Consider the following 23,400-nt stretch of genomic DNA (forward strand, 5'->3'; position numbering starts at 1 on the left):
ATTCATATTCAGACTATGAGCCAGATCAAATCGAAATTTAATTTAATCCAATTTAGCCCTGATACTGTGTTCCCTCCAGCGCTGAACCAACAGGCTTCTGACAAGAGAAGAAAAGACTGCTGCTGCTGCAAAAAAAAGAATTGAGATGAGTGCCAATGCCATCGGTAGGCATGAAAGGGCACTGAGGGCTGTTCTTTAAAAAAAAAGAACATCAATAATCTACTTACAACGCTTATCTAACATTACATTTACATTACATTACATGTACTTAACAGACGCTCTCATCCAGAGCGACATGCAGCACCATAGAACATAAGTGTATCTATTCAATTTAAAGAGCCACAGTGTCACTCCAGGCTAACAACACCTCCAGACCAGTGAGTGTGAGTGTAAGTGAGTGAGTATGAACATGTACATCTAGTTGTAACTCGAGATAAATGTTTAGACATAGGCTTTTAAAAATGAACTCATAGGGAAATGTAGCGAGTGAACACTAGCCCAGTGCTACTGAAGAGGCATACCCACCCAAATACTTTCTATGGGTTTGTTTTATCACATAATGATCCATTTGCATTTTAAATCATCTGGACTGTGTTGAAGACTCCCCAAGGCAGAGCATGACAGTGACAGTCTGTCAGTCATTTAGTTTCACAGGTAGGTCTGTTTTATTATTTAATTACATATGAATTCCTTTTGGCTATCAAGAGAAAAAAAAAGCCACATACTTTCACACACGAAGGCTCTATTTGGTGATTAAGCCGTGAGTAGAATCGACAGTCAATAAGCAGCGAATGAACAGCTGAAATTCTATGCGGTTCTTTGCTGAGGCAGGCCTTTATCAGGGCCACCCGGAGTCACGCACAGAAGTCGAGTAATTAATTCAGCGATGGTGAGATCTGAATATGTCACCTTGAGGCTGAATTGAACCTTCGTGAATTATTGAGCACCCGCTATCAAACGGCTGTGAATAAACATAAGCTTAATGCAAATGAATATCATAAATGCATTCATATCTGATGGCGAGCCTGCACAACGCACTGTGCCCGCATTACTCGAATGCATTCTCACTTTCGGATCTTGCATTTGACCGCTGTTGCACCTCACTTCTAAAGGGCCATGGACAAAAAGAAGCCCAACCTTTCAATGCTGGTAAAAGGAACCTTCAATTGAAACGGTATCAGCACCCCAACTCTGTATTGTCCTTGACTGTGGTAATTGAAATGTCGATGCAATTGTTTTTCTGATTAAAACGGCAATGTAGCTGTCATTTCTAATTGTGGTTGACCCAAGTTTCGTCTCTCTCTCGCTCTCTCTTTTCCTCTTTCTCTCTCCTCCTTTCCTCTACTTTTCCGTGCGCCTACACAGCCATTAAAATTCAAACAGTCCTGATTGGCATGAGTGGAGAGCTCCCTGCTTTTCCACAGCTTGTCCACCACAGAAAAATGTACAGCCCGCAGGAAGAGAAGGGTGTTGTGACCGGCTACAGTACTCCCCCGCCTTCTAAACCTGCCTCACATTCCACCAAAACAAAGAAGCTTGGCCTGTACTGGTGCACCTGTAACCCTGCTGCATCCAGGTGCCCTCTCTCACCCCACCGAATCTCCACGCAGCGGAGGCCTCCCGTGTGCCGCACAACTGCGAGCAACTCCAGTCAACAACAAAAAGTTTCACTCCCCCCCCCCCCCCGCCCCTCTCCTCTTTCTCTCCCTGCCTTCGATGACAGCACGCCGCAGGTTGTTGTCAGTTTGGCTGTCACGAGGAGACCCCGGCGAGATGTAATATCAGGAATACTCTTCAGTCAACAACAGGGTATCCCTCTCCCCCCACCCCCCCCCCCCCACCCCCCCCCCCCCTCCGTAATGAGCCAAATCTCACCTCCCTCCTTCATTCACAGCTCAGCCTCTGTCAGGAGAACGTAATATCTGCAGAGCCAGAATGCAGTGATACCTCGCATGGACCACATGTTGTTTTTTAAATGGGTTCACTGTATATACATTTGTACTTGTCCCGGAATATGCAGAGCCGATTCGTTCCAATGCAGCGTAAGGGCGCAAATCACGGGAAGCCATGATTTGAATGCTGCGGCATGTCACTTGTAATGCTTATGGGATGCGGGACAAGACGTTAGAGCATTAGGACCTGTCGCCTGTCATACCATTACTGTTCATAATCTGGAATATAAAAAATGGTTACTGTTCGGTTTATACTATTTTACCCTTTCATAGATGTGGAACAGGCATGCACACCTAGAAATGGAAAAAAAATGTTGAGCCCAGATGGCATACATGTTCCCAACATCAAGCGTTTTTTTTTTCTACTTCTTAAGAAAAAGACACAGACAGGGTGAGTGAGAGAGAGAGAGAGAGAGAGAGAGAGAGAGAGAGAGAGAGAGAGAGAGGGAGAGAGACAGAGTGAGTGGGAGAGGGATAGAGAGAGACAGAGACAGAGTGAGAGAGATAGCATGTCTGGCTGGGCGTTTTGTGTACCAAGGGATGAGGGTTACTGTACTGTGAAGAAACTCAACTCTCCTCAACAACTTAACATTAATATTCTTCTCCCTTCCTGCCTCCCTCATCCTCTCTCTCCTGCCTTATCTTCCTCTCTATCTCTCCCTTTAATATCTCCCCTTTTTTGTTCTCTCTTTCTCCCTTCTCATTCTCTATCTCCTCTTTTCACCTGAAATACTGTTTTAAAATGATGTTATGACAATAAACATGTAAGTCAATACACTCCCTACAGCCTATACACCCACCCACCCACACACAAAAACACACACACATATATATACCAAGCACTCTTTACAGACACACATACCAGGCTCTCTCTTCACGCACACTTTATAAACACGCTGCAGTGTTGTACAGACAGAGCAGCAACCGCGCAAAAACCCAGAGGCTTGAGTACAGCAGGTCCCCACACTCCCACACACAGTGTTGCAGCCTGTCTGTGCCGGGACTTCCCATTGATTCCACACATGGTGTAAACAGACCAGCAGCAGAAAAAAAATCTCCTCAGACAGCACAGCTTAGAAAAGGGACAGTCCTACCAAAGTAAGCATACTACATAATTCCTGAAAGTCACACATGGAGGAAAGACAGAGAAAGAGGGAGGAGAGAGAAAAAAAGAGGGGGGAAGAAACAGAGACAGAAAGAGAGGGAGGAAGATAGAGAGAGAGGCAGAGAAAAATGGAGAGTGCATTGATATTCAGTGCACCCACACACGTACAGTATTTGCTTCATACATGCACATGCACATATGTACACACAAACACAAACACACACTCACACACTAGCAATTGCACTCTGACTCCCACACACGCAGACACAGACACACACATACGCACACAAACAGAATTAATTACGAGAAGCAGCCATGCTTTTACATCCACCCCCATAAATATATACTCCACACACACACACACACACACACACACACACACACACACACACGCGCACACACGCGCACACACACACACAAACACACATACACACACACACACACACACACACACACACACACACACACAAACACTCACACACACACACACGCACACACACACACATGAGTATACGCGCGCACGCACACACACACACACGCGCACGCACACACACACACACGGGGTGCACAGACACACACACACACACACAAGTATACGCGCGCACGCACACACACACACACACACACACACACACACACACACACACACACACACACACACACACACACGAGTATATGCGCGCACGCACACACACACACACACACACACACACACACACACACACACACGCATGCACACACACGCACGCACACTGAGCTGCTCGGGAGAGGCAGCAGTGTATTGATATTCAGCACACCCACACACAGGCTGGTAAGAATCTGGAGCTGAGCTCTGCTCTCCATATGCTTCCTCAGGCCCACACTCCCCTGCACTGCAGCGTCACTCTCTCACAGCACATATACATTATATATGGGCTCAGAAAGGCACACGGGCCATTCACGAATATAGGTTACATACAGTAACCCCAAGAGAGCGAGAAAGGGATTTAGCCACTTATGATATAAATCAATAAAAATAATTTAAGGAAAAAAAAATACAGGTATATACACACACAGGCATAATGTGAAAGGCATGATTATAGACTCTCATGCATAAATGCATAAAGCAGTTAATGAATGACCATATCTACATATAAAGTAACTTCAAAATAGATCCATTTTATACCAAGGTCACCAAACTTTTCATACACTTGACAAACCCAACAAAAAAGTGATTTAACCAATGAAAGCAACTGTGGCGCAAATGAATGAAAACAGTAAAACTTAACTGCTACTAACGCTGTAAGGAGCAAGAGCTCCTTTTACAAATTGCAATTACAAGGTTTTAGTTACAGTATCAAGGTTTAACAAGGCCATGAATAAATATAAAGGCCAATGTTTGCAAACTGTCACGTCCTCAGAACAAAAGTTCACCTGCAATTTTCACATTTTCTATATATACTAGAGCTGTGAAGCTCAAAACTCGCACAGCAAAGTCTGTAGGTTGGCTTCCGTTCACAGTCGACATTGCAATCACAAAGCGACGAGACAGAAGTCACACCAGGCTGGGCATTCGCACAGTGCAGAGGGCACCATCAACTCTAATGGACTGCGTTTTTTAAACCCTGAAACAACTGGCTGTTGATGTGAGGATTTATGTGAAGAGATCTTTAATGTAAATTAACACCTCTGCCTGAAGAGTATGGATGAGGAACACACTGATTATGAAAATATTTTACTGATACACACAAACAGCTATACACATACACCATGGAACGGTTGTGCGCCTTTTTTCAGAGATTCATTTTATAATGATATTCACAAACTCTAGAAATGTAGCCGGGCTGGGAGAGAGGAGGAGGTGCCCTAAACCATACAAAACAGGCATAAATGGACAAATATGGACACAGAGATGTAAAATACACAGATACAAATAGACTTATGTGCCAGACATACAAACAGAAAGAAAAAACACAAATAAAAGCTCTTTGTTCTGGTAAAGCACCCACAGATCCAGCTCACAAAGGATTACAATCATAGTTAGGAGGGAGGGGGATTTATACAGCATTAATTACAATAACCAGAAAGGTTGACAGTACGAGGGAAAGACTCGGCACGCCCCGTGCGGCTACACACCAGCTTTGATGAAGGAGCGTTCTGTGATGAGCCTAAGACACAAACTGTTAAAATTCAAATGGAGATTAGCAGTCGCTGGGGTTGCACGCTGCTTGTACGGCAATGCTTGCAGCTTTTTATCAATTCAGTAACACTTAGAGCCTTCTCACAGCTGACTCACGTTCCGCTGCGTCACTCTATCATAGCGCTACGCTAACGCGCAGCTTCAATGAAACACTAAAGGACACCTTGGGCTGTTCTCTGAAACAACACGCAGATATTTAACTGAAACGTTAAACAAATGTGGCGTTCACCTCGATAGAGATTGCAACCCCAGGGAAAGTGTTTAGTTGGATGCCATGAGCATCAGATAAATTACACATCTGTGCCACTGTGTTTTCAGGGACTATGGTTACTTTATATGCAACTGTGAATACACAGTCATACCAAATTTGTATTAATAAACTTGGGCTGAGGTTAAGTACCTATTGTATCTACAAGGAAATGATTCTGCAGCCATTAATGTTTGTAATGCAAAACCCCATAAATGGGAGATACTTTAGTTGCAGGGGATGGGAAGTGAAGCTTCTTCCAAGTGGTAACCCCTGCACCTAAGACGATGATAGGGAAAATTGGGAAGGTTGCTGATTCAGTGAAAATGGAGTGTGTGTGTGTGTGTGTGTGTGTGGGGGGGGGGGGGGGGGGGGGGGGGGGGGGAATGCATATGAATGCATATCCAAGAGTAATTTTAAATGATTGCTATACCTAAACAACAAAACACTTTTTCTTCTTGAGGCCCTTGTAATCTGTTAAATATTGGGAAATCAGACAGCAGACAGTCTCTGCCTCTTGTGTTCATTGACAGATACATAATTTCTCCAGTCTTCCATTAGTTAACAGGAGACTGGTAAGCAAGGTCAGATGCATTTTGAGGTTTTAAATGTGTTCATTATTCTAAGAAGCAAATTTACAGTCTCCTTTAGATGTTCTAATTACAGAGATGATTGCAGCTAAAAGGGTAAAGACCTTCCTATAATTATAGCTTTTATAGCCAAATTCACAATTATTAATGAATACTTAATTATTATATCCATATTCAGAACTTCCTTTCATGATAAATAGGCTGTAGTGTTCCTATCTACAGTGCTTCAGAACACTGTCTATTTATCACGGTTGAGAAAAGGCAAAAAGACAGAGAGAGCTTGGAGTTCTCCTCAAGACAGTATCATCATGACCGTTGTGAGCACCAGCTCAAGTTAATAAATAAAATCTTTTCATTTATTAATCTTTTGAATGGTCCATCACCACTCTTCTCCCCTGAACTTCTCTATGTTCAAATGCAACACTCTAAAGTGACAGCGGTGTACATCACGTAAGTATTCATGATGTGCAGAGGCGCTGTGTTAACGTTTTTAACAAAGGTTTCCTTTCCCTCTATGCCCCACTCTAACCCAGAGCCCACACAAAAACCACCCCCTCAACGACTGCACAGGAGAAGGGATGATGCAATAGTGAGTCATAATAGTAAGAATGAGGAAATTGGGGTTAGTAGGTCTAGATTGATAAAGTAACCAATGAGTCAACAGTGGGATCAACTGAGATGCTGTGGCCCACAACTGTGTCACAGTTGCGTTCTGAAAATACTTAACAGGAATCTTAGAATGTGTCAACTGTTACATCAGAGCACTCCTGATAAAATGGACTTGGTGTGTTACATCATGCTGTTGAAGCTCTATTCTGGCATGAAGGACAAATATTGAAGAGAACCTTCTTGCTGTATATGCTATTCTCAAAATCCAAGCTTTTGCTGACATTCACCTCCTAACGTCACGTCATTTGTCTATTCGATTATAAAAATGTTTGTGTATGATGGTGAAGGTTTTATAAATGCTTAAGAAATACATATTTTTAAATTTCTTACTGCTTTCTATTTGAATTTGACAAATGCTGACGAGTATTTGTGAGCCGGAGTTTACCTGAGTTTAGGCAAGAAGAACTGTTGTACTAACAGGGAAAATGGGAGAAAATGTCCATTGTTGACAGAGTATCTGTGCCACTGTGCCTTTTCAGCGACTATGATTACTTTATATGCAACTGTGAATACACAGTCATACCAAATTTGTATTAATAAACTTGGGCTGTGGTTAAGCATCTATTGAGTATACAAGGCAAAGATTTTGTGGCCATTAATGTTTGTAATACAAAACCCCATAAACGGGAGATACTTTTGTTGCAGGGGATGGGAAGTGATTCTTTTTCCAAGTGGTAACCCCTGCACTAGAGATCACTATGGGGGAAATTGGGAAGGTTGCTAATTCAGTGAAAATGGAGTAGGGGAAAAAGTGAACGGTCTTTCTTTGGCCCAAATAAATCAACGATGGGGTAGTTTTCAAAGATTGCAGGACCTTGTAATACTATGAATCTGCCAGCTGGGGTCAACTGTTGATCTCCTGTTATCTGCTGTGAGAAAATGGGACTTTTTCATTTATAGGTATTGGAACAACTCTGTGTTTGGTGTTGGGGAATGCAGAGAAAACACTCTAAACCCATGTATCTATTGCTTTTCTGATAAATGACCAAAGCGCTACCATTTCTAGTATACAATGATGGTGTTTTGATCTGTTCAGAGGAGCATTTGAGATGGAAAAATACAAACATACTGTAGAATATCTCAAAGTTTTATGACTCCAGTGGTTGCTATGACCCATCCTTAGGTAAACTGTCCCAATTTTACCTCAATATATCTTGTGAAAGACGACATAAAGATAGCACAAAGTCCAACTCATAACCTCAAACTAATTAACAAAAATAATTCTGATTAATGATCGATAAACATCTATAACTTAGTGCCAGAGGTGATCAGTCATAGCATGTCTCACCTTGTGAATTCATTTTACAGTGGCAACATGGTTTTGCCAAGGAAAAATACATTTATATTCATCCATCTTGTGAAATATTCTGGACTTTTGTAATATTTGCATTCTAATCATTGAATCTGAAAATGGCTTTTACCTGTTCTCCTCCTGAAAATGGAATCATGAATATCTACTCTGGATTCAGTGATGTATGGACTCAATAATAAATTTCAGGAATGGGATTATACCCTGTTCACGATCACAAATTTAACACAGAACAGGAAGTCAGGAGACAGTAGACAGGTGCGGGAGTGAAACTAACCATAATTAGCATATGGATTTTACCAGACTCTGTCAGCCTCTTTCAAGCAGTGCTGGAATAGGTCATTTCTTCTGTCTGCTAACTGTTCTCTTGAATGGAGTGATGGGACCCACAAAGGAGTACTTCTTTTTCTGGCCGCCTCAGTATTTCATTACTTTCTTATTGCAGAGCAATGTGCTAAATAACTGTCAGGCATGACAGTGTCATCTCTGCACGTTTCAATAAACCCCTGACAGGGCCATCCTTTTGTCTCAAGTTATACCTTTCACTGTTAGTATTATTGATAAAAATCAGCTAACTACCGAGTGAGATGTCAAAGAAAGAATGAACAAATGCAAAAATGAGAAGGTATAGAGATGTGTATTTAGCTTGTGATACTTTCATTGTTTTTCTTGACTGATCACATCTTCAGGTTTCACTCTTTGGACTTCATGCATTCTAAGATAGCTGGTAGTCATAAGCAGCTAGCTAGCCAACATGACTAATTACCTACAATAGAAACCGGTGCAAAATCCACTTTGCAAGACAGCAAAAATTAAACTGAACTGGTATATGCACATAACAGGCAGCAAAGTCAGTGGGATGTACAATTGACTTGCAAATGCATACTGTGTAACTAGAGTATGTAATTAGCAGATGTGCAATTATAGGGAGCTGATTGTATGTGCACAACACCATGCTACCAGGCTTGGTGTGAGCGCTTAAAAAGACTTTCTGTCTATGTTATTTTACACAGGGAATGCACGCCTACTTCCGCCCGGGCTTGAGGCCAATCTACTATTGTATCTACTGTCAGACTGAGTCAATTTGCTGTGGAAAAGCCTCCGGCTCACCCCAGGTACAGCTGACCTGCAGCGAAGTCGGGTCAGTGGAAATGTGGCTGTAGAAGAGTGTCATTGATTACTTTGACACTTCAGCTGGGCGCAAGTATTTCTTCCAAATAAAATGAAACAATTTTCACTCTGGCCAGCTACTGAGGAATTGCAGGAACTTTCCCTTCAGAACCCCCCACAGCCTTTGCATTATGGCCAGTTGCATTTTTTTGTGTTCTTACATCTCTTATGATGGGTGGGTGATGCTATTCAATCAGGCCACAATATCAGGGCCTGACCTAGGCTCTTCATATAACCACCTTATAACTGCTCATTCACCCAGAGGATTCATTCATGAAAATAGTGTTGGAATGATTTCCTTGACACTGCCAGCGTAGCACTGCCTTGAGGTTCGCACTGAGCTCACCTGCCCACACCAACAGGCAATAAAAACAAGCAAGCAAATTGCATTATATATAAGCTTCATGGGCAAATCCTCCAACAGATCCTCCTTCTTCATAAGCACTATGCAAGCCACAGTCTGGGAACAGACAGCTGACTATGACTGGATATATCTCTATACACACAAATTACTCACAATCTATCTATCTAATCTACTCAATATCTAGTCTTGTTATAATGCATCACAGTAACAACTGCGTAATCATAACTTTACAGAACAGCATGTTAAGTAGGTAGTTTTACTTTTTACTGTTGAAATATTGTTTTATGAATCCCACTCATGACTTGCAATGGAAACAATCCTGATGTATTCCATGATATTTTCAATGTTCTAATGTCAGCATCTCCTCATTTGAATTGATTCTTCTGAATTGAAGAATGGGATCGCTTTTGCGAATTGGAAAATACCAAAAGATGACAGTATCAGGACATTGCAGTTTCTGTTGTGTGTACTGTTGCAAATACAGTCCAACAATAAGTTTTTTCATTAACCTGCCTTATCATGTAACTGTCTGCAGTATTAAGAATGACCATACAAACAGAAAGAAAGTAAACTGGAAAATATGTACATACCTGCTATAAGCATTCAGGGTCACTGCAACACTAATTTGCCTTCCTGCAGTACTTGGCTGTAAAATTAAATTTGTGAGTAGTTTTTTTGGTAGATGCCTTTAATTTAAAAAGATGCATTCATTTATTAGTACACTGTTACCACAGTAACCATACATCAAAATCCATAAATCGAATTTCTTTCATAAGTGAATGTCATTATGCATAAAGATGCAATTTATCAACAGAATCCTGTTTTCCATTCAGTGTTCTACATTAATATATCCAGATTCTCTCACTAACCAACACGATAACTAATGCAGCTCCTTTGTTGAAGAGCTACAGCAGAGTGCATGGGCATTTGATGTGTAGAGCGGCGGTGCCGTTTCATGTTAACAGAGGCATGAGGAATGTAATGAGAGAGCAAAAGTTATTCGTAAATGAAATTGGCAAGTCTGTTCTTGGGAAGATCTGGCTCGGGGAGCTCGCAAAGTGATCAGACAGAAAATCCGACCTTCTTTCATGAGCCTCCGCTATTGTTTCTGTGCATTGGTCCACAAGAGTAAACCCTCCGTCTCGCAATCTGTGGGGGTCATTTCTCACGCACATCATCTCCCCGGGGACAGGGACGGCACGTCTCTTAAACATCTTTAATTCACACAACCGTCCTTTCACTCTCCTGTCATCTCTTTGTACCTGACTTGCAGCGAGTGTCAACCCCCACACACCGCAACGCGAGGGGAAGGTTTCTTTCATCTAAATTAGCGCTCTTTTTTTTTTCTCCTTGTCCGAAATCCACATGGCCTCTCTGAACCTAATGAGGTGGTTGAATAAAACATGGTTCTCCTCCGTATTGATCATGGTCCCGGCGCTTGTCATTTTCAGGGAAACGTGATAATTTGTTTTGTAACAGCTGTGCCACGGCGATGGTGTGCCAGGCCTCCGCGCTGCATTCGGCTGAGCGTCTTAATAAAACGTCTGATGGCCTCCGACTTCCAGGCTTTAAATCAATAGTTCGCAGGTGATCGTGCTGTAGCCGTGGATTAAAAGGTCTGCCGTGTGGATTTTGCAATGTGGGGGCTGCTGCTGGAATTCTGTTCAGCAGGGGGGCATTCCTTACAGACCTTCCTCGGGGCGCGCAAACACACACACACTCAATCCCTTCTTTTAATTGGCAGATGGCCTCCAATTACAGTCGATTTAATGGGCCCGTGGCTTTGTTTTTTCGTTTCGGGCTGCCGTTAACGAGGACATCTGTAACCGGCAAAGTTCGGATGCCGCTGTGCACGGTAGCTGGGAGAAATACTTTTTAATGTAAACGCATTTGTTTTGAGTTTTGCTTCTCTAACCACACACTTAATTCTCTCTGCTGCCAAACGCCCTGACATAAAGCAAGCTTTGTTTTCCTTCGGTTCAGTTGCTCGAAGGGGTTTCTGCGTGTTCACAGGTAATGCGAAAACATGTGGTCTGATTTCCCTGGTCAAACGACAGGGTAACACAGGGTTAGGTCCCATTACTCAGTCATTCATGAAACGTTGTAACATTAACATTTATCACGGTAATTACTTGTTGTGCATTGCCTGTAATAAAGACACCACTCAGCTAATATAAATTAGCTGCTCATCAAATGTCAATTAAAGCTAGATGGCTTACTTTGCTTGGCCTGTCCTGAAGTCATTTGTATGGGGTTAGTTATTAACAAGTGCTTCTGGGCAAGCGCTTGTTAATAATGTTTCAATAATTATTCATTAATGGTTTATCAAACAGTCAGATTGTTAGCATCAGCAGTTTTATGTACAGTAAGCATGTGTGGGTACAGACAGCACAAAAACACTGTCTATGTGGTATTTCATTTGTAACCTATTGCAAAGTGCTGTGGAGCTGAGCAATGCTCTGCAGTTCCATAGAAAGTCAGAGAGAAAGGTGTGACCAAGGAGTGGGCAAAATGATAGCCAATCAAGGGGCAGTTACACAAGGTCTGAGTGCTATGAATGATGAATGACAGGGCATGTGCTAAACTCAAACTCAGGTAAAGCTGGAAAATTGACAAAGCATGATAGCACTCAGAGAGTTAGAAAAGCATTTAAAGTAATGACTGAACAGAGGACATGATGTAGCACACATTTGCTTCTGTAACGAAACCTCAGTATGATCATAAATCAGTGACACTCAGATAAACGTGTTAAATGCTCACCACAGTATCATAATCATCACTATGCCGTGCAATCTTTACTACTTTTTATTTTTTATTCACAGTAAATTAATGGATGCTGTTACAATGATACTGCTGTGTTCTTACCTGTAATACTCTTTAATGTATGCAATAATGCAGCGTGCATTAGACTGTGAGTTTAGCTCAGGACTCATAGGGCCCTATTAATCACAAGGGTAAAGATGGCTCGATTCAGTACCCTTTTATTGCATTCACTTTAAATTCTGCTTGAGAAATCTGAACAGCAACAAAGGAAGTGTGTTTAGGGTGTTTGGCCCTATATTTTCAATAAATCAAAATGTCCTGCAGGGTCAAAATTAAGAAGAACACCAATCAGAGCTACTACTAATTCTATTGGTTCCCCAGTTAACAAGATGCCGCAAAAACTAACCTAAGGATAATCATGGACTACATGACCCTTCAGATATAGTAGGCCTTATGTATAGCTATACTGGTTTCCCAAATGAAAGTCTCACTTTTCAGAATTAAATTAGGAGACTAATTACATACCTTATGAAAATCAAGGAATTACAGCCACACAGCACAAAACTGCAAAACTGACACCACACTTGACAGAGCTTCCATACCACAAGGCGATTTTAAAAAAAAATTATGAATGAATAAAATTACACTCCATTACGGTTAATAGTATTTTCACACACTGCCATATAAATTGCTCTCTGCGAAGCTTCCTGCGTGGTCTGACTTCTGCCAGTGATTTCAACCCCAGTCACACTCCTACCTCTACCTGGAACTTCCTCTTTCTGTTAATAAAAATGTAGGATTAGATGGGCGTGGAGCCTCATCACTGGGGTCAGAAAACTTAAAGTAACGCACAATGTCTCTTTGGCTGCACGGAGGATCATTTTCTGCTGGTTGGACGCTAGTTTGATATAAATAGCACTGGGACTCATATGCTAAGGTTATAATAAGGCCCACTCCCCTTCATCAATGCGCGTGGGCCAAACCAAGGACCCACGGCCATGAAATCACTGCCATTGGCAATTCAGGTGCGTACATTCAAAATGAAAAAAACACCTTGTTTCAAGCAAAGTGTATCAAAACTCCAATCTCTATCAAAACTTTCACATAATGAAAAACTACATATTCTGTCACGCATTCTGCAGTTCTCTTTTGGCCGACTGCAAAATTTGGCCCAAAGAGAAAAAAACAAATTTGGAATTCAGCTACAGTCAGAATACTGTATTTTGGCTATTACAGGGTAAGCAGTTGCAGATGTCTTTTTGGCATGCTTAAATCCTCTCAACAGTAAACAATTTTCAAGCACTTACCACTTGAAAATATCTGCTGCTCAATGCTCAATATGCTGTCCACTATAAACAGCAGGTCATTGCCAGATCAAAACTTCACAGTCCAAAGAAAACTACACTCTGCACAAGGGCCAGTTTTTCTAAACCACTATGACACAAACAAACCTGATGATCCAGGGTAATAGAAACAAGAAAGAATGCCCAACTGACCCCCCAAACCAGATGTTGCAGAGTTTTTGACCACATCTGCAAAACCAAGCTACGCACAAGCACTTTTCTCCAGATACTTTCTTCAGTCACGGCCAGAGGTGCCTTCAAAGTGCTTAACACCAAGATGGGAAATTAAAGTGGAACCCAAATGCAAAATAGAATTTAATGCCAAAGTACATTTTTATAAGCACACATAAAACTCTAACTAGGCTTTCTATGTTTTATTTATTTTTTTGGGGGGGGGGGGTTTAAAACTGCTTTTGGAAAAAACGCATCTATCCACCTGCTAAAAAACATTCTCCAATAAGTGCAGAGAGAGATGCAATGTTTTGGTTTATGACACTGAGCACGGAGGTCTGGCTGAAATTCCTCAGATTAACACAGCTCTAACTCATTTATAAAAAAAACCAGACATTGACAAATTATTTCACCGTGCATGCATATAAAATATAAATTACTTTAAAATTCATGAACTATAAAATGATAGATTAGATTCCGGCTGTTGGATGCCTCACTTAATAGCGTATTTTACAGCTTGCTGGAAACAAACTCATTTGATACATAACACATATTTTTGATAAATTTTGAAAGAACTACAGAAGTGTACATACAAATTCACACTCTGTCACGGCAGTACAAACACTGCAGTTGATTTTGTGCTTTGGTGAACTACTGCAGTATACAGTAAACCCATTCCAAACAGGCTGTTTTTAATTCCAGGTAGGTAAATGATTAATGATCCAATACCAAATGGCATCATTCCTCATGGAAGTTGATTTAACACAATTTAATTAAACAATTAATTTCTCACTACGCACAATGAAGCGGATGTCCATACTACCAACTGACCTGTAATTTGACTAAGGTCAGTTGTAATATCTCATAACTGTTCTCTAACTGTTGAAAGTGTTTTGGTGTTTGATGTACTAGCTATAACGAAGCGTAAACACTATGGTTTGGGGTTATTCATTTCACCCTACCACAGCAGAAAGGCAGGCTTAAAACCAATAAGGGACATTCTTCTCATTCAGAGAATACCCCAGCATTTCAAAAAGCTACAACGTAACTGATAACGCACTGTGCTTGGATACATCAGAAGGATTTTTGGAAATAGACAGAAGTAAATAACTTCAAACCCCATGAAAACACACAAAAAACAAAATGATTTTTGATGCAAAGCCTAATTGTTTATTGATGCTCAATCTCCAGCAAGAGAGCAACACAGAATTTATTTCATATTAATACACTTAATGGATTATACATCACTTTTTCTTGCACTGTCATCTGGGTGTGTTGTTTTACCTCCGTATGGCAGTAAAATAGTAATAACCCCACTGTCTCAAGGCCCCTTCCCCTCTCTCTTTTGCTTTCAGGGTCATATCTGCCTTTAAAAATATCAAAACATAACCTTGCTTAAATTCAGATTCAATTAAATCTTGCTACCGGGATGGAGTATTTTGTTACCAGATGTCGTGAGTGAGTTGTCCACAAAGAAATAAGCTATTGTAGGCTCCATCCACGCAAACAGTATGTATTTGCATATGCACACAAAAAGTATATCATAATCTTTCATTATAAATATAGGGCATTCTATGCATTTCAGAAATAAAATGTGCTGATGATGTTTGAGATATTGTACAACATGTTGCTTTTGTGTTGTGTGTAATGAAACAAATAAGACCAGAATGATCAAATAAGGAATTAATTCACAGAGGGTGTTTTCTTTTTGTGTGTTATTACTGGTTCAAATAGAATCAAAGCCTGACTCCAGAGCTTATCAGAGATACTATTCTCCACTGAATCTTGTGCCCGCTTTCTTCTACTTTCTGTTTACATAATATTGTGAACTGTCTGCACATCTTGCAAGCTCTTAAGATATATCACATCTGCTCTGTCTCCAATCTACCAGAATAGACAATGTAGATTTACCACTGAATTTTATTTTTGATTGAAACTATGGAACCAAGGGGAGCTTTCACACACACACACACACACACACACACACACACACACACACACACACATATATATGTATATAATCTTGAATACTTTATATGAAGTGCAGTGAGTAAAGCACTCTCTGGGACACTTCATTTAATAGGAGCACTTTATAAAAAATTGTTTCATTAATTCGCTGATCGAATGAAAATGCTTGCTTGCAGTCATATATGACGCATAACCTGGCATTGCTGATGTCATTCCAATCCCTCCTTTAATCATTTCATCAAATTCTATCTAACGAACACTTTATAGGTAACATTAGCTGACTGGTGTCACAACAGATACAGTAAAGGTCTCTGACTCAGACTTCCTGCAAATTCGAGAAGGTTTAAACACATATCCAACATCACAAAATGGGCGCTATAGAAGAAGTGAAACTGAGAGGTAATGATCTCAGGATGTAGTAATGACCTCTGGCTAGCCTGCTGACAGCATCATATTACAGCAAGTTCACTTCAATAAACAATGAACATCATTAAAATATCTGGCCAGCTACTTTCTCTGTTCTCTAGAAAAGGGACACATATTTTAAATCAACCACGCACACAGCTGAATTTGATGTTGGTCCACAGGTGGTTAAAAGATTCACAATGAGGGTCTTAGCTCATGCTCAATGATCATTTAGACCTGATGCCCTTTACATATTCTACCCATGGCTTCTAACTATACTGTCTACTATAACTGCTACCAGCAAACTACTTCAAATGCTGCATTACTCCCTAGACTTTGTCGGAGGACAAGAAAGTGAAAAAGAAATTACACACATGCAAACATATATAGAGAAAAAATATTATAGTCAGATTCTGTCGCAAAAACGGACAGAGGTACCACACAGAACCTGATACATCCCTGTGCATCCCTGGATGACACACATACTGTACCGAGAGGGGAACAGGGGGGCTGACGAGCTGTGAATTGAATTATGACATTACCATAATGCCTCTTAACAAGGCTAGAATTCCCCCTTATCAATCTACAACTATATAATGAGAGTGCTCTTGCACTGCTATCTATTTTAGTAGAGGGCCAATCAATCTGTGTAAACCCTTACAGAGATACTCCACCTGCTAAACATCATGATACCTCTCACCTTAGACCAACAGTTATGGGAGCATGACTCTAACACTAATTTAGCAAACAGGTATTTTCAGTGGTAGTGAGATCTCCTGTATCAGCTGAGAATCAAACTGCAGTCTTCTATGCCACAAAAGAACTTAATTACTGCCTTGTTGAATGTCTTAATGGTGCTAGAATGTTATGTGATTGAGCTAAATCCAAGTGATGTCATCTTGCCTGTCAGCTACTTCAATAACACTGTACAGCTTGTATACGTGTAGAAATAGGACACTGTAGAGCTAAAATGCTTTGTATTTGGCCAGTTACTGTGGTCACCATATCTTTCAAAAATAGAATTATGGAGCCACATACTCTGTTTTCTTCAGTTAGACTTGATGTGACAGAATTGAATTGAATTTTTGATTGTAAACATTTAAAAAATCTAGCCAAAAACAACATGATTCAGCAGGTTAAAAATCAGCCAAGCTGTCTCTCTGGAAGAAGCAGGGCAGTATATCAGTGATGCAATCAAGAACTATTGTTGAGAATTTCATTTTCAATCAGTCATTTGGGTTATTTAGTCGTTAAGTTTTACAGTTTGGAATTGGAGAATCCTTTTTACCTTTGGCATGAAGATGGAACTACATCAGTGGTGAGATTAATTTCATAACCATTTTATGTCTAATCACTCATCAATGTATATTCTTTTGGGAATTATATGCAAAATACACACCCCACTCACAGTACATATATGAAGAAAGATACAGTATAAAAATTCAATGTACTTTTTCCAGCAATAAAGGACTCTTACTTCTCCTGCTGAAGAGGCATCGTCAGATATTCATACATTGGGAAAGGTTTTGTTACAGAAAATCTGTTCACTGATGACAGCAGAGTTGTGTGGATTCTGCCTTGAAACTGCATGTTTTCCTCACTCCACTTTAGGGTGGAGTAAAAAGTGCACAGGGGAGCCCTAGGGGTTAACATATGAAACAGCACCAGAAAAATCCTCAATAGTGCAAACTTTTGAAAGTACAATCCATCAAGTACTTTTGAATGTAATTGCTAACTTGAATTAAATGAACTGTTGGAGCACAGTCCCACACAATCTATTTTCAGATCTTTAACCAGCTGAGCTATGAATCTACATTCAGTACTGCTGCCGTGTAGCCGTGTCAAATAAGACACCTACCATGCAACTGGGAATGGGTGTCTCTCCTTTACCGCGTCTGCATTGAATAGCAATCTGTCGGCCTACTTGAATTTATGCATGAACTATCAATCATTTCAACAGGTGTGCTTGTGTCAGTTTGTGATGTGGCTGCAGCTTGAACAAGTCAAATGTGGATCGTGACTAACAGGACCCAAACACATCATTAGTCTTGTTTCAAAGCACCAGCAATGCAGAGGATGATATGTCAGCTCTTGTGAGTACCATTAGATGTTAAAATACAATTGTCTGTCAATTCTTTTTGTTAACCACAAAGGGAATATGTTGAATTGCCTGGAAAAGCTGGATAAATTGCCTGCATATTTTTGCATGTTTTGAAAAAATTCTAGATTTACAGCTGATGGTTTTCATCAAAGAGGAAGCCAGCACAGAGCAGATATTCTGAAAATATATGGCATGGAACCACAATGTTCTCATGTCTACCTTAAATGAACCTTTTCTGCAGTGCTCTCTTGGATGTTCCACCCACGAGCTTAAATAAAGCAATTTATTATATTTCCCTAGATTTCAGGATAACACAAAGAACAGGAAAGAACAATCAGAATTTTGATCTTGAATAACAGTGGCACAGTGTTACCCATACATTTCAACACAGAATGATTGATCTTGACACTCATCTTTGAAACAATCTGTTGCATTGGTTTTGTGAAACATTCCCTCTTAAATGGTGGGAGTAGTGTTGATGTTACTTGTTATTTTGAAATCCAGTGTGTTGTATAATTGATTGTTAACATGGCCCAGCACCAGGAGAAAATACAGAGGGGTGCAATTCCAATGGGGGGGGGGGGGGGGGCATCGGGATATAAGAAGGCAACTGGGGGTGAAAAACCCTTAAGCGCCCCCATAGCACCAGAGCTGCCCGCATAACACCGAAATGTTTTAAAAATGTGTTTCAAAAAGCTATTGCAAAGAAGGGTTTGTGATTATTGTGTGTTCTCAGTTCTGTAACTAAAGGTACTGGGTTTATTTGCATTTTCAGGTGGCTTTTGTGAAAGCGAGATTTCACTGACATAGGGCCTCGCTTGTCCATCTGCAATGCTGGATTGACAAGGTGAATTAATATTATTCATCGCGCGCAGTGGTGGTAATCGGTTTACACAGTTGTGCATCTGCAGTCATAATGCGTTTAAAATGAAAGTAACTAAATCTAACACAGTCAAATGTGCTTAAAAATCACCAGGCACCTCTGAACCAGAATCAGGGCCTATATGATTCTGTTATACTTTAACGTTTGAAATAACATTTTTGTCACATTCATTATACTTAAAGTATCATGCCAATACTCTGCAGTCCGTGTCAGTATTATATGCTGAGATTCAATCTCATTGTAATGTGTTTTTTCCTCAGATTCAGTGTGTGCTTTATGCGCACCTTTAAATTTAAATAAGTGCTACATTTCATACACATTTTCCATTTATGATAGTGACAGCACAGCTCATAATGCGCTAGGGTAAAATGGAATTAAAGTAATACTCGCCTAATTTCATTACTCAGAGCGAAGGACGGCGTGCATTACAATTATACAGAATATTAGCTACAGTATGCGCACGGCTGCTTGAAATGTTAAATGTACAGCGGTCCAGAGATCATGCGTGTATGTGTGTGTGTGTGTGTGTGTGTGTGTGGGGGGGGGGTGGCATACATATGTGTGTTTTTGTGTCCAACAACAAGATGAGCAGATTGAGGTCAGGAGAGAGAAAGAAAGAGACAGAAAGAGAGAGGGGAATAGAAAGGGTGAGGAAAGGGAGATGCCAGGGGAACAATGGGAAGTGGAAAAGAGCAAGGAAGAGAAAGAAGTGAGTGAATTTGTCGAGGCACCAGTCAAGAGATAGAGAGGAGAGAGAGATGGTGATTGAGTGATTAACAATGGACCAAGCAGGAAAACAGAGGGACAGGGGGTGCAAGAGAGAAGGGGTGGGAGGGAATCTGAACAAAGAAACGTCCAAAACACCGGCGCTGCTATGAAATCCTGCTCCCATTTTAAGAAATTGTAAATGGAAGTGTGATAGAATTGTCATAGGTGCGATCAATGATAGAGAGCCGAGAGAACAGGGTGAGAGAAAAGGAGAGAAAGTGACGGGGGAAGAAAGTCTATAAAAACGCTATCCCGTAAGTTACATCCACCAAATATTACATCACGCGCATACAGTATAACTTATAAAAGCAACTATGTACAACTGAGACAGCTAGGTATATTTATTCTACAACAGCACTACACAGAATCAACAAATGCCAAATGAAACATAGGTGAGCTTAACTGGACCTTGATAGCCGAAACAGCAAAGTTTGGGAGATTTAACTAATTGCTTTAAAAAATGTCATCTTCAACACAAACATGAAGTCCGAGAAAAAAAAAAAACACACACACATCATGATGTTATCTAACGAAAAAAAGGAACAAGTGCGTTGTTTAAAACTAAGGCCTTGCTGCATGTATTAAGACTGAATTACACTGATTTACAGTTTCAACCTGCAAGTCATTCGTAGTAGTACAGTCTATTGATGTGCACAGGTAAATAGTATATAACAATCTGCATATATAACTGCAGTATAAATATATTACTTCCGATGGCGAGTTACTTTTTTAACCAGCATAGATACAATGTTTTTCGTATTGTAAAGTCCTATCTAGTATATTTGCTAATATAAGGACGCTGCAACCTAGCTGATGTAGCCACGGCGTCTTCCCTCTGCCATACTGCGATTATATGCAGCAAGACCCACATAACAATTAAATTTTTAGGTGAAGTACATTAAAACTCAAGAGCGGGAGGACCATTGTGTAAACTTACTGTATGTTCGAGCTGTTCCAATGAACGGCGTGTCGGTTGTTGGCATACACCAGGTATAAGTTTGCACAGGTGAGGGTAATGAGACAGAGAGAGAACGTTGCGAGAGCCATAATCCTCAGATCTCTCTCTCTCTCTGTATCTCTCCTCTCGTCGCTCTCAGTCCCTCTCTGCTACTCAGGGGTACGTTGAGACCATCCCGGTAACAAACAGAATGGTACAAAAACACCGTCGGCACCTTGCATTCAACAATTTTCATGCAGCTTGAAGTATTTTTTTTTACGTGTTGTTAAACTCCAATTCCATTTCGATGTCCCCCGGCTTCTCAAAACCCCCTATGTGAGCACTGCAAAATTGAAACAGCTCCACACTTTTAAGTACCCCCCTAAAAAAACAATCAGTCCTATATTCCTCGTGTGCCCACCAGTTCTCCGCTCAAAAACAAAGACATGACTTTGAGAGAAAGGGGATGTTTAATTCAGTGAAGAAAGACCGCAGATTAGAAAAAAGATAACTAACTAAAAGAGCTGTTTATCTGTTTAGGTCCGTGTTTGGATTAGATGCAGCCGTGATGTGATCAACCACTGGATATAAAATGTATCCAGTATAATGTAGCTGAAAACATTTAAAAATAATCAATATTGTTCCTGTTTTCAGTTGTTTACTTCAAATTACTGGCATTGTTTTCCTGGCACCAAAACGTGGTTTCATTGTCTTCGCGTGATCATTCCTTTATGCGCGTAGCACATCTACTAGAAATGAATCGCAAATATAATAAGCAAGTTCTGTTTATTTTTTCCTCTTCTTTCCTTCAGCCTGCATTCCTCGCATCTTCGCACATCGTCTCTCGCTCTCGCTCTCTCTCCCTGTTTGGTAGGCTTTACTCGTGCACTCCGTAACTCCACCCCCCCACCCCCAAAGTTTAACCATTTACGTGTCGGAAGGTTTTATACACTGTGAAAAAAACCCTGGCAAAGATTACACTTATTGTTTAAAATTAACTTATCTATGATATCTATGGAAACGCTTTGTTTAAGCATTACACGTATGACAACGTTTTAACCATGGGTTTCTAGCTGCGGCGACCGACAGAACAAACACTGTTCCGTGGGAGCAGGCCGTTTGTCAGGTGACCAGGAACGAAATGACAGGTAGCAGAAAGCCATAGTGGTCAAGGGCTAGATTTGTAATGTTCTTGGTCAACATTATAGCATTTTTTTCCCACATACATTAAACGTGAGCATTTAACAAAATCTCCAATCTGAACAATCTACTCTGGCCTGTACCTCTTCCCTCTCAAGCGTAAAGGCAATGTATTGTGATGTTTTCAGAGTGATGCATTTTTTTCTTTATTGTTCGAAAGTCCTTGTTGTAACACTTTTTGTATCCCTTTTGAGAAGTTTCTTTTTTTAAAGAACACACATTTCATACACACACACACACACACACACAAACATATACAGACGAATCTTATGAGTCATTTTGATTTAACAATTCTGTAACTATTATGTAAATACCAGCAACAACAAACAAACAATTAAGCTACGGTTTGCACTACTCACATACACCATAATAATAATTATAATAACTGTTTTTTCAAGTAGTAATGTTGCTATTAATCATTACGCAGCCGTGGAAGATGTAGTGGTTGTAGAATTTGCATTGCAAGTATTATTAGCAGCAGCATGGGTAATAATGTATTCTACAATTAATGATAACACCAGTTAAGCAGTAATGAAAATATAGAAGATAAAACAGTGATTATCCTTTTTTTGGATGATTTTGTACAATTTACGCTGAGTGGTTACCCAGCAGTGTACCTCTGGCTGTAATGGTGTATGAAGAGCTGGAATTTCCTGTATTTTCAGGGACTTGCATGAGATTAAAATCCTTGAGAGAATTTTTTTTAAGATCACAGAGTAAAAGTGTCTCGTGTTCCTCTGTCACCTGTGATCGCAAGTGAATAGCTGGAGTTTTCACATCTCTGCCTTTCTCAGCGGCAAGGCTGGCCTAAGTGAAGGCCGGGATGTGTCTGGCCAAGTGTGGAGTCTTTCCAGGGCTAAATCACAGGGCTTAATTACCATCATTTGTTTTGAATTTTAGTTCATCAGGCCTGCCGTTCCAGTTCCATGACATTTTGGTTTGTTTCAAAATTTGGAGCACTCTGTCCCATGGCTTGTGAGCATGGCTCCATTAAGACTACTGTGTGTCAGTCAAGTGTTCGTGTACATTGAATTCTCTCCCTCTCTCTCTCCCATGCTTTTTTTGTCAGTGATGCTGTCTCGCTTGCGACCCCTCCAGTCATGTTGCCGTGGTGACTGTGGGAAAGGCAAGTGAGACACAGAGAGAGAGAGAAAGACAGAGACAGAGAGAGAGAGAGAGAGAGACAAAGTTTCATCGCTTCATCACTTTTCTTCATTTTCTCCCTCGCTGTCCCTCGCTCTTGCTTCGAGTCTGCGATACCAGGCCACTCACAGCC

General features: G+C 40.6%; 1 protein-coding gene across 2 annotated transcripts in view; it reads right to left on the reverse strand.

The window, feature by feature from the left end:
* Positions 1 to 21,772, reverse strand: part of LOC118796248 (ephrin-A3-like) — a 52,690-nt gene extending 30,918 nt beyond the window's left edge. For both annotated transcript variants that reach the window (XM_036555057.1, XM_036555056.1), the window contains exon 1: positions 20,925 to 21,772. In XM_036555057.1, coding sequence (XP_036410950.1) covers positions 20,925 to 21,034 — 110 coding nt within the window. In that variant the 5' untranslated portion in view covers positions 21,035 to 21,772. The remainder of the gene's footprint in view (positions 1 to 20,924) is intronic.
* Positions 21,773 to 23,400: the final 1,628 nt, after the last annotated feature.

This window comes from Megalops cyprinoides, chromosome 21, assembly GCF_013368585.1.
Source record: "Megalops cyprinoides isolate fMegCyp1 chromosome 21, fMegCyp1.pri, whole genome shotgun sequence".
Lineage (NCBI taxonomy): Eukaryota > Metazoa > Chordata > Actinopteri > Elopiformes > Megalopidae > Megalops > Megalops cyprinoides.